Source organism: Cervus canadensis, chromosome 1, assembly GCF_019320065.1.
Source record: "Cervus canadensis isolate Bull #8, Minnesota chromosome 1, ASM1932006v1, whole genome shotgun sequence".
Taxonomy (NCBI): domain Eukaryota; kingdom Metazoa; phylum Chordata; class Mammalia; order Artiodactyla; family Cervidae; genus Cervus; species Cervus canadensis.
The window spans coordinates 6,668,419-6,680,808 of NC_057386.1; the positions used below are offsets into that span (position 1 = coordinate 6,668,419).

Here is a 12,390-nt window from a genome sequence, read left to right on the forward strand (position 1 = left end):
ACGTCCCTCATGGCTGCTCTCAGCCCCAGCAGCACCCGGCAGTCTGGGTGGGTTGGGACTGAGAGGAGCCACACCCGGGGTTGCTCAGTATCCATAAACTCACTTCTGTGCACATTTGAACTTCATACAAAATGGTAAGAATAACTTTATGCCTCCATGTGACAAGATGCAACTACCCTTTACACAGATAATCTTACCCTCTCCCCTAACATGAAAGTGAAGTCGCTCAGTTGCGTCGGACTCTTTGAGACCCCATGGACTGCAGCCCACCCGGCTCCTCTGTCCATGGGCTTCTCCAGGCAAGAACACTGGAGTGGGTTGCCATTTCCTTCTCCAGGGGATCTTCCCGACCCAGGGATCGAACCCAGGTCTCCCACATTGCAGGCAGACGACTTTACCCTCTGAGCCACCAGGGAAGCCACGACTCTCCTTCTGAGGGCTTCCCAGGGGGATCAGTGGTAAAGAATCCACCTGTAATGTGGGAGACCTGGATTCCATCCCTGGGTCGGGAAGACCTTCTGGAGAAGGGCACGGCAACCCACTCCAGTGTTCTTGCCTGGAGAATTCCATGGACCAAGAAGCCCTAACATAAGACACTGCAAAAGGTCATTGTTCCCAGGTCTGAGAGACAGTCACATCTATTTCTGGGCTATGTTAATTACCCCTCAAATTGGCTTTGTAGGTTTTGATGGGCAACTCAGACCATGTGGTCTCTTGATTCCCATGATGAGGGATCAGGCACTGTTTCTCAAAAGGAGAAAAAGAAAAAAAAAAAAAAAAGAGTCACTCCATCGTGTCCAACTCTTTGTACCAGCCAGGCTCCTTGGTCCATGGGATTCTCCAGGCAAGAATACTGGGTGGGTTGCCATGCCCTTCTCCAGAGGATCTTCCCGACCCAGGGATGGAATCCAGGTCTCCCACATTACAAGCGGATTCTTTACCACTGATCCCCCTAGGAAGCCCTCAGAAGGAGAGTTGCTATAAAAGGAGTCACGGGTCTATTCCGAAACCCTGGAATCTGCATGGTGAGTCTCCTGTTGGGACTTGCTGGAGGCTCTGCATGGCACTGTTTACAGATCATTTCAGTTCCACTGAATCTGCTCAGTCATGAGCCCAGGTGGCAGGCCAAAGCTTACATTTTTTATAAGAATCATACCATGCAGAAGGATTCTCATCAGTGAGGCTTTCCCCTGGAGTAAACTGTTACCCTGGGAAGTCAGTTTAATTCTATATATTGCAATTAAATTGTTTTTCTATTTCATTATTTCTTAAAAATATTTTCATTAAGATCATGGTTTTCCAAGAGATTTTTGGTGGAAATTTAATTCAATTTAACCAATTCTAGCTTTTGCCCTCATGAGTCACTTTGTGCTTTTATGTCCTCTGTGCTTATTTTCCCCAAGTCAGATGTCACATTTGGCAGCTCAGAAATCTGATGGCCCAATGGTTAATAATCCAGCTTCCAACACAGGTGACGTGGGTTTGATCCCTGCTCGGGGAACTAAGATCCCACATGTCGCAGAGCAGCTAAGCCCACCCACCACAACTAGAGAGTATGTGTGCTGCAGTAAAAGACCCTGAGTGTCACAACTAGGATCCGACACAGCCAAACAAATAAATATTTTTTAAAAAAATCTAAGTCTCATATCTAAATTTGAGTATTTTTAACTGGTTGGTTTTCTGTTAGTTATTTCTAGCAAAACACATAAAGTGGATAGAAGACTAATAGTTCCTATTTCTCAGCTTTCTTGTAAGAAAATTGTGAGCAAGTTCCCTTGGATATTCTTGGATGGCTTTATGTCTAAGCTTGGGCTATTGCTCCTACTCACATTTCATTCTGATAGGCTCCACACATGCACTGTCTACACAGTTGGCAAAACACCCTCAAAATATGCCCTCCTTTGTGCAATTACGATAGGTAGCCGATAAGCACTCATTGGAGGCGGGAGGGTTTGGAAGGCCCCGCAGAGCTCTTGAATGAGACCCTGAAGCTGGAGAAGGGTGTCGTTGGCAGGTGCAGAAGGGATGTGGCACTCAGCTCTCGCTTCTCTCAGGGCTCCGGCAAACGCTCACTTCTTTGCGGCCTTGCACTGCACAGCCACTCCGTGCCTGGAAATGTGCTGTGCTTAGTCGTTCAGTCGTGTCTGACTCTTTGCGACCTCATGGACTGTAGCCCGCCAGGCTCCTCTATCCATGGGGATTCTCCAGGCAAGAATACTGGAGTGGGTATCCTATCCCTTTTCCAGGGGATCTTCCCTACCCAGGAATCCAACCGGAGGCACTGACAACGAAAGCTGAGTCCTGGAGTCCTACTGCTTGAATGGGAGAGGGGAATTGTGGAGGCAGAGAGGAAACAGCCAAGCAGCTGGCTGCCTAATGGCCAAGGGAGCATTCATCGGAGCCTGGGTAGAGGCAGAGGGGTAGAGATGCTGAGCTGTAATCGAGGTCCTCGGAGATACTTACAGGCAGCCTCATATTCAAGAATCCCTTTGTAATCCAGTGGTTAAGAATCTGCCTCGCAACGCAGGGAACTCAGGTTCCATCCCTCATAGGAAGCTAAGATTTCCCTGGTTGGGGAACTAAGTTGCATATTGCCACTACTAAGGCCCGAGTGCCACAACTAGAGAGTCTGTGCACCGCAGCGAAAGATCCCATGTACCACGACTAAGACCCAAGGCAGCCAAATAAAAGAAACCCTACAAATCCTAAGGAGGATAAATAAGAACACACATCAAACTCCAGGAGCTACTGAAGGACAGGGAAGCCTGGCGTGCTGCAGTCCACGGGGTCACAAAGAGTCAGACATGGCTTAGCAACTGAACAGCAACATAGAAATACCAAAATGAAAACAAATTTGGAGAAAATCTTACAAGTCACCAGAAGCGGGGGGGAAAAGGTCACCTTCAAAGAAGCAGCAGTAAGACTGACAGTCAGCTCCTCAACAGAAAAATATAAACCAGAAGACAGTGGAGGGGACTTCCCTGGCGACCCTGTGGTTAAGACTCCAGGCTTCCAATGCAGGGGGGGAAAGGTTTGATCCCTGGTGGGGGAACTAAGATCCCATAGTCTGTGCAGCATGGCCAAAAAATAAGTAACAATAAAAATAAATTTTTTAAAAAAAAGACAGTGGAATTAGATCTCCAAAATACTGAAAAGAAAATAGCTGCCAATGTAGAATTACCAAGTGAAAATATTCTTCAGAGGTAAAGATGAAGACTTCTCCACTGGTCCAGTGGCTAAGATGCTCCCAAGGCAGAGGGCCCAGTTTCAATCCCTGGTCAGGGAACTAGATCCCACATGCCATAACTAAGACCTGGAGCAGTCAAATAAATATAATTTTTTTTTTTGAAGAGTAACATATTGGGACGTCCCTGGTGGTCCAGGGATTAAGACTCAGTGCTTCCACTGCAGGGGACACAGGCTCCATCTTTGGTCGGGGAACTAAGATCCTGCATGCTGCATGGTGAAGCCCAAAAAACAGAAAGAGTTACATACTGCAAACTTTTCAGGGCATGTATCCTGTTGGGTGAGAAATCTGGGGAAACAAGCACTGACAAGAAGCTATCGCAGTGATGAGACTCTCTCCTAAGCTTCAGTCATCTTTTCCTTCTGAGGATCAGAACCACAGTGGAAAGCAACAATCTTGAGCATCACCAATCGGATAATGTTTGGTTCATTCAACTTCAGACCAGGAATGAGCCTTGAGATCTCTTCTACAACAACCCGGTTGATTCACCAGAGAACCAAGGTCCCAAGAGATGAAACAACTTGCCCAAGATCTCCCTGCCACTTAGTTGCCACCTTCCTTCTCTGCTTAGTAAACTGAGTCCCCCAAGTCCACTGCAAGGGGCCCTGGGTGCAGCAGCAACTCGTCTCCTGGGATGAAGTTTCCGGAGCAAAGAATATCCTGGGAGGGGCAGGACTTCTCACCACTGCAGCATGTCCAGTGGCACCTCTTTCTTTTTTTGCTGAAGTAAGTTCTCCTGGAAAATATTAAAAGAAAAGATTTCCATGTGCACACGTGCGTGTGTGCCAAGTCACTTCAGTCGTGCCCTACTCTTTGCGACCCCGTGGACTGTAGCCCACCAGGCTCCTCTGTTCGTGGGACTGTAGCCCACCAGGCTCCTCTGTTCGTGGGATTCTCCAGGCAAGAATACTGGAGTGGGTAGCCATTCCCTTCTCCAGGGGATCTTCCCAACCCAGAGATCTAACTCGAGTCTCTTATGTCACCTGCATTGGCAGGTGGGTTCTTTACTCTTTGCCACTGAGAAGCCCTTCCATGTACTGGCGAGCCCTTCCATGCCCCTCCCCCCAAAAAAAGCATTATTCAAACTCCAGGAGGCATTTGCAGTCAATTTCTATGATGATGAAAAGCTTTAAAAATCCTTATAATCCTATAAAGACATTCGGGAAGAAACATGCTTCATGCTGGTTTTCTTTTAAAGCTAAAGAATAGATGAATATATATGGTTAACTGAGGCACACAACATCATTAATAATCAACTGAAATTTTTTTTTTTAATTAACTGGAATACCATGTTTTACTATTTACTTATCTTCATGTCTTCCTTTATTGAGTCTCTTTTGCCCTGCTGACATCACAAGCAGAAGGCTGGGGCTGGTCATGCTTGAATTGTGACATCAGGAGCAAAACTGTGGGCAGTCTCAAGGAGGGGGTCCAACGCAATAGGGGGACTGCAGAACAGCAGCCAAAGGGAAAGGTGAGAAGGTGGTCATCCAACCTCGGGGGATGTAAAGGGCTGGGGTTGGGGCACACTGGGCTGGGAGTCCTCCCAGCAGCTGGTGACCTGGGGCCTCGCCCCTCCCCCCAACGCGGGCCTAAGCACCCAAGGGTCCTCTTCCCTCCATCCACAGGGCAGCCAAGCCTCTGGCTCTCCTTAACATGCAGAGAGTTTCACGTAAGTACCTGTGCGCTGACCTTTCTCCCAAAGGGCCAAGGAAGCGACTCGTTTCCCTTGTCACCATGTGACTTCTTCCTGCCTATCCACCTTCCAGGAATTCGGGCAGGGACAAAAACACAGGCCTCAGTTTATGCCCTCCGAGGGTTGACCAATGGCACAGTCCCAGTACCCCGTGGGCAGACCAGCTGCTTCCAACAGAAGAAAAGGGGTCCCCCTCAAAGGCCCCTCAACTCCTGCCATGGCTTCAACCTGGCTTTGCCCCGCCTTCCCAGGGCCAGTCCAGGACCAAGCCCCAGCCCTGCAGCCCACGGCCAAGCTCTCGGGACCTCCCCAAGGCCAGTTCCTGATGAATGACAGCAGTCTCTGCACGCTGGAGGACCAAGTCCTCTGTCCCGTTTGCCTGGAGGTGTTCCGCAACCCGGTCACCACCGCCTGCGGGCACAACTTCTGCATGAGCTGCCTCCAGGGTTTCTGGGACTACCAGGCCACCGTGGGCGAGCCCCTCTACTGCCCCCAGTGCCGGGAGAGCTTCCCCACGCGGCCTCGCCTCTGCAAGAACGTCATCCTGGAGGAGATGGTGACCTGCTTCACCCAGGCCAAGGGCCAGACCTTGGGGTCCTCACGGAGCCTGGCCGGGCCCAGGGACGTGCCCTGCGACTTCTGCGCCCCCGAGCAGCTCAAGTCCGTCAAGTCGTGCCTGCAGTGCATGGCCTCCCTGTGCGAGAAGCACCTGCGCAGCCACTTCGAGGACCAGGTGTTCCACGGGCACCAGCTGCTGGAGCCCGTGTGGGACCTCAAGAGCCGGCTGTGCCGGAAGCACCGCAAGCTCCGGCGGCTGTACTGCCGCACCGAGGGCTGCTGCGTGTGCGGGGCCTGCCTGCTGGAGGAGCACAAGAACCACGACACCATCCCGCTGGAGGAGGAGCGGGCGCAGAAGGAGGTGGGGGGCGGGGAGCGCGGAGGCGGGGAGGGGTGGGGAGGGGGAGGGGCAGGGAGGGGAGGGTGGATGGGGGAGGGGAGAGGCAGGGGAGGGGAGTGTGGATGGGGGAGGGGAGAGGGAAGGGAGAGGGAGGGGGAGGGTGGATGAGGGAGGGGAGAGGGAGGGGGAGGGTGGATGGGGGAGGGGAGAGGGAGGAGGGCTGGGGAGAGGGTGGATGGGGGAGGGGAGGGGAGGGGAGGCCGAGGAGGAGCAAGAGAACTCTGTGTTCCAGGCGCACCTTTCCAGGAAGGAAAGGATTGTAGCCATTAAACTGTCCTTAGTGGCCCAGTCATGTCTGACTCTCTTCAACCGTATAGACTGTAGCCTGCCATGCTCCTCTGTCCATGGGGTTCTCCAGGCAAGAATACTGGAGTGGGTTGCCATTTCCTTCTCTAGCCATTAAAATGATGCTGGGAATTCCTTGGTAGCTCAGTCGGTAAAAAAAAAAAAAAAAAAAAAATCTGCCTGCAGTGCAGGAGACCTGGATTCAATTCCTGGGTCAGGCAGATCCCCTGGAGAATGAAATGACAACCCACTCCAGTACTCTTGCCTGGAGAATCCCATGGACAGAGGAGCCTGGCAGGCTGCAGTCCATGGAGTCTCGAAGAGCTGGACATCACTTGGGACTAAAGCACCCAGAGTGATAGCACGTGAAAAAGTGCTATCAGATACACTGAATAAGGATCCAGAGACTTCCCTGGCCATCCAGTGGTTAAGACTCTGCTTCCGCTTAGGGGAGCACGTGTTTATCCCTGGTGGGGGAAGATCATGCTGTGCACTGTAATAAAAAAAAGTTTAACAAAATGGTTAGTTATTTATTAAAAAAAAAAAAAAAAGGATCCAAAGTTATTTGTGATGAATCCTATTTAAAAAAATTTTTGCACAGAAAAAGGAATGGCTGAAAGGTAACATATCAAAATACAAACATGTCAGGTTGGGTGAATCCCTTCCTTTTTTTCTCTTTTCAAATTACGTTTTCTCCATTTGGATTGCTTTCTTTGATGGAGTACTTATATTTGAAACATTCTATCAAGCATATTCTAGAACTGTGCTATTCCAAGGTAGCCACCTGCAAGAAAGAAGCTTGGGCCAGAATGTAAGCCAGCTCACCGCACTGTCTAGTTCAGCTGACACTTTTTTCACAGCAGGACCTTCTCAACAAAGGGAGAAATGTGTTGATTTACAGCCTGGCACAGCTGCTGCTTTTGTTGTGGGTCAGCAGCAGTTCACAGACAGGTGCCTGGAACCCCCCTGTCCGACGGCAGATTGTAAATCATGACAATGCCCGCCCCTGGGATGTGCTTGTGCTGCCACTCAGTCCTATCTGACAACCCCAAGGACTGTAGCCCATCAGACTCCTCTGTCCTTGGAATTTTTCAGACAAGAATACCAGAGTGGGTTGCCATTTCCTCCTCCAAGGGATCTTCCCAACCCAGGGATCGAACCGGCATCTCCTGAGTGTCTCCTTGTGCAGATTCTTTACCGCTGAGCCTCTGGGCTAGCTGAGACTAAAGGCTTATGTGGAAGGACTTGGGGACACAGTTCTTCCTAGACCTGGCGGCACTGCCCCAGGGAGCCAAGGGCTCCACATCTGATCAACCCCTGCTCACCCCACTGCCCGCCCCCAGGCTTCTCAAATCACCGAACCCCTCCATAGCTGCTGCTTGTGATCTGAACCCTATGGTCATCAGCTGTCAGAAGCAGAGAACCTGATTCCTAAGAATGGGGAGTCTCTCATCGAATGAGAGAACAGAAGAGTGGCCCCGAGGGACTTCCCTCGCGGTCCAGTGGTTAGGACTCTGCCCTTCCATTTCAGGGGGCACAGGTTCGATTCCTAGTTGGGGAACTAAGATCCCACATGCCTCGCAGCCAAAAAAAAAAAATAGAGGGGTGTCCCTGGGCCATCTACCCTTAAGCCCTACCCATCCTCATTCTCATTCAGACCTCTTAAGAACATAAGAGGTGGGACTTCCCTGGTGGTTCAGTGGTTGAGAATTTGCCCTGCAATGCAGGGGACACAGGTTCAATCCCTGGTAGGGGAACAAAGATCCCACATGGCACAACTAGAGCGCCCATGTACTGAAAGGAAAGATCTATGTGCTACAGCTAAGACCTGATGCAACTAAATAAATTTTTTTTTTTTAATTTAATTGAAGAGGTGCGTTTCTTCTGAGCTCAGACATGGGACTGGCCACAGAGGGCTTCTGCTAGGGCACCTCTCTGAGCCACCAGCCCGCTCCTCTTCCACCTCACCCTCTCACCCCAGGTGGAGGTTCGGAAGGTCCAGGCCAACGTGGAGAACCAGATGCTGATCATCACCTCTGACAGCCAGAAGCACCGGGGCCAGGTGGCTTTTCTCTCGGTAAGCTGGGCCCATCGCCATCTCTGGCCCAGGCTTCCCCAGCGCCCTGCTTCAGGCCAAGGGGGCCTCTCAAGGGCTTGGAGTGGATGGCATGGGGCCAGGCAAACAGAGAGGTGATGCCTTGGCCATCTCTGGGCCCTCACAAGGAGGGTAAGGAGGTGGGGCTCAAAGACACCTCTCTGTCACCACCCCCTCCCCGCCCCTGCCGCCAGAAATTGATCCAGACAACCCGGGAAGAGGTGAACGCCTGCTTCTCAGAGATCATCCAGGAGATCAAACAGATGCAGATGAAGGTGCTGGATTTCGTGGAGAAAGAGGAGGCTGCCGCCCTGGGGAAGCTGGGTGGCTCCATCCAGCAGAGTCACAACCGGCTCCTGAAGCTCGAGGGGGACAGCATCTGGCTCCGCAGCCTGCTCGCCAACCGCAGTGACCAGCAGTTTCTGCAGGCAAGGCCCCTCCCTACCCCCACCGCCCAGGTCCAGCGCAATGTCCACTGGGCTGCAGGGGCTTTGACAGCCCTAATTCAGATGTCCGAATAAGCCAGGAGTAGGGGAGAAAGCTGTCCGGGTTTGAACATTGGCAGCTTTCCCGCCTGCCTCCTGGTTCTGGGGAACTGCTAAGCCCCTGGCCCTTGCTTGGGGCCTGGCTCACAAGTGGTCCTGCCAGCCCCTCCCTGCCTGCAGGAGTTGCCCAGGCTGAAGCACTTCCCTGCCTGCATGGAACCCCTCATGGGTACCAACTGTGAGGAGAAGCAGAGCTTCCTCCAGTTGCCAGAGACCTTGGCGGAACTCCGGACCCGGCTGGTGGACATGGGTCTCAGCTTCATCAACCAGCTCCTCCTGAAGGGTGAGTTAGAGCCTGCTTGCCTGGGGCGGCTGGAGACCCTCCTGCCTTCTGGGGATGGGCTGCCCCGAGGGCAGCAGTTGGGATTCTGGGCACTTGTAAGAGAGCATGGCCTGTGTGAACCTTCGCCAGGTGACTCAACCTCCTGGGAGCCCATGCCTCTCTCTGGAAGGACACTGGGCTATGGAAGTGTCCTCAGCAGAGCCCCTCCATCTTCCCCAGGCATTAAGATGAACTCCTATGAGGTGCTGCCCCCAGATGTGGACAGGAAAACCCTTCTCAAGTGTGAGTCCTCAGTCCTGGGGTCCAGCCCCAGGGGCAGGAAGGAAAGGAACAGGGCCCTTGGTTGCCTCGACCGACCCAGCCCCACCTCCATTCAGGCCAGGGCTCCAGAAAGATGCCAGGTCTCTCCTGCCCTGACCTTGTACTCTGGACTGGAGACCTCAGAAGGCCTGTGACTCCACGGCCCTGAGAGGAAGGGGAGAAGGCTGTCCTGTCCCACGCCCATGGGTGGCAGGGCCTCGACCACTACCCAGAGGCCAGCTCTGCAGCCCTCTGTGGCCCTGATGTGGCTCAGCCTCTGCCCTCAGCTGGGTGCCTGCCGACCTCCTCTGGACTTTAGCCAAGCCAGCGTGGATGGCCCTGTCCATTTCTTCTACAGTCAGTCTCCCTTTTCAGTTAATGTCCCTGCAGCCCCTCTCCCAGGCTAGGCGAGGGACCAAGTGACTCTCTAAGAAATCACCGGTGATGTCTCTGAGGTCTCCAGGGTCACGGCTGATGAACCCTAAGATGACCCCTTCTGAGCGACCTCCGCCAGGAGCCCCTGTCGCTCCCGCAGTCCCACCCAGTCTTGTGTCCTGAACAAGCAGAAAGGGGGATCATGTTAGGGTTTGGTGGGGGAGGGCAGATAGGGGGACGCCTGGTTGTCCACCTCTCTAGGAAGGCAGGCCTTTGGACAGTGCCCAGCCAGACAATGTCCGCACCTTCAGACCAGAGTTGAAAACTTAGAGAGGGGAATGGAGGGGCCACTCTTGGGAGCTGGGGATGGAAGCACTTGGTGACTTTTGTGCCAAAGCTGTGAGCTTCGGCCCTCCCCTCTCCAGACCTCCAGTGCTCTGTCCCCCGGGCCCGCGGACCCTAGCCCCCTTTCCCACACCCCCTCGGCCCAGGTTACTGCAACCTGAACTTCGACCCCACGACGGCCAGCGAGGAGCTCTTCCTGTTCAAGGAGACCCACTCGGTGCTGAACCTGGGCATCCTCCTGGAGCCCTTCGCGGCGGGCGGGCCCTTCCCGGGCTTCAAGCAGTGGCCGCAGGTTCTGTGCTCGCGGGGCCTGGCCGAGGGCCGCCACTACTGGGAGGCCGACGTGTCCAACTCGTGGGTGTGCCTGGGTGTCACCTACCGCCGCAGCCCCCCGCTCGGCGGCCGCCCGCGCCGCAACATCGTCTACCTGCTGGGCCGCAACCCCTACTCGTGGTGCCTGGAGTGGGACTCGCTCAAGTTCTCCGTCTGGCACAACAACACGCAGACGGTGCTGCACGGCGGCTACCACCGCACGCTGGGGGTGGCGCTCGACTGCGCGGCCGGCTGCCTCTCCTTCTACGGCGTGGCGGGCGGCGTGAGCCTCCTCTACCGCTTCCTCGCCTCCTTCCTGGAGCCGCTCTACCCCGCCGTCATGGTCAGCAGCGGCGCCTCGGTCACGCTCAAGCAGCGCCCCTCCGAGGCCTAGGCCAATAAAGCTGGACTCGAGCGCTGGCTGCGCCCGCGGGAAGGGGCGCGCCGGGGAGGGTGGCCGGCCCGAGGGGGTCCCCTGGCCCGGGGTGGAGGGGCGGGCGGCGAACCCGCCTCCTGACCCGCTGCCTGGACTTCACCAGCGACGACCCCCCAGGGGTCCCGGGAGGTCCTGGGGATCCCTGAAAACAGGCCGATCCTCCCGTCCCCACTGTCACGGGAGAAGGGGCTCTGAACCAGGCTGGCGATCCCCCTGGGACTGGGGACAGCCCGGTGGCCTCCAGAGGGGGGATTCCTGACCAGGATGCTCGGCCTCTCCCACCCGTGAGCTCCCAAGCCCCGTCGGAGGGTGTCCGGGCTGGTCCTGGCCCCAGGTTGCCCAGGAGTGGGCAGGGCTTGGGCCAGGTGACTCCTCCCCCACAGGTGGCCAGACGGAGAGTCGGCACCTGACCCGTGGGGGTAGGGGTGTTCTGAGTCACTGGCTTAATTGGAGGCTAGGAAGTTAAGCCGGGGAATCATGACTGTGCCAGACCTCCCTCCCCAAAAGGCTGAGGGCCTCGGTTCTCAGGCCGGGCTGGGGCCCCCATTCCTCTGCCCAGCAAGAGTTTTTCTCACAGGGCTGGTGTTTTGCAGCTGAGGAGCCTGTGGAACTGAAGCTCTCTGGGTGGGTGACCCTTAGACATCCTGCACCCTCCGCAGCGGGCCTGGAAGCTGCTCTCCACGCCCCCCAGACTTAAGCCCACTGCACTCAGCTCCCCTGGGTAGTGCAGGAAGCCAAGGGGTTCATTCACATCCAGGTCTCTTGCATCTGACCTGCCCAGCCAGATGGTGTGGAAGTCACAGGGAGAGGCTGGGCCCTGCCCTCCGACCCCGGCAGGTGTGTGACCAGGGACTCGGCCCCTCTTAGGGAAGCGGCCTGGACATTTCCAGCCTTGACCAGTCACTTGTTGCTGTGGCTTCTCATGCAAAGGGCCCTGGTGGGGTTAATGATTGGCTCAGAAGAGGAAATGAGACAGTCATGGGGGGGAGAAAACTCCCTGGGGCAACATGGTCCAGAACCAGGGCGTGCCTGAATTCCATCCCCGCCTGGCCTGTCTCCAGAGACGTCAGTGACCCTCCGCTCGTTTCTCACTCTGGGGCCTGGCAGGGGGGCTGATTAGCAGGTGGAAGGTGCGCTCGGTTGGCCTCACAGGGCGGGACGCCCTTTGGCTGCCCTGAGCCTGGGCTGTGGTTCTGTTGACCTTCCTCCCTGGAGGCTCCACTCAGCACCAGTCCAGTAACTTCCATTCCTCACCAGTGCTACTGGTATGGACGGGTAGAAATGAAACTTAAATCTTTTCCCTTTGGGGAGAAAGCTTGCATGCCAAAGTGCTTAAATCTTGCCTCCCCACTTACCCAAATCAGTCCATGGACTGAGGTCAGGAAAGGCTGAGAGGGACTTCCCTGGCGGTCCAGTGGCTAAGACTCTGAGCTCCCAATGCAGGGGGCCCAGGTTCCACCCCTGGTCGGGGAACTAGAACGCACGTGCAGCAACTAAAGATTCCTCGACAAAG

The 12,390-nt window shown here is 54.8% G+C and overlaps 1 protein-coding gene across 1 annotated transcript; it reads left to right on the forward strand.

Moving 5' to 3' along the window:
• The first annotated feature begins 1,443 nt into the window (after positions 1–1,443).
• LOC122424684 (E3 ubiquitin/ISG15 ligase TRIM25-like) lies at positions 1,444–11,583 on the forward strand. Its single transcript, XM_043442751.1, has 8 exons — positions 1,444–1,471; positions 4,845–4,919; positions 5,195–5,862; positions 8,168–8,263; positions 8,476–8,709; positions 8,947–9,109; positions 9,329–9,391; positions 10,276–11,583. Exons 1-8 carry the CDS (start codon positions 1,444–1,446, stop codon positions 10,833–10,835), a joined length of 1,887 nt encoding a protein of 628 aa, XP_043298686.1. The 3' UTR covers positions 10,836–11,583.
• The last annotated feature ends 807 nt before the right edge of the window (positions 11,584–12,390 follow it).

Bases quoted from the DNA above. Each gene is read 5' to 3' on its own strand.
- LOC122424684 (XM_043442751.1), top strand. From the start codon at position 1,444: ATGGTTAATAATCCAGCTTCCAACACAG. The intron at 8,710-8,946 runs GCAAGGCCCCTC...CCCTGCCTGCAG, and splicing joins GTGACCAGCAGTTTCTGCAG to GAGTTGCCCAGGCTGAAGCA. The intron at 9,392-10,275 runs GTGAGTCCTCAG...CCCTCGGCCCAG, and splicing joins CAGGAAAACCCTTCTCAAGT to GTTACTGCAACCTGAACTTC.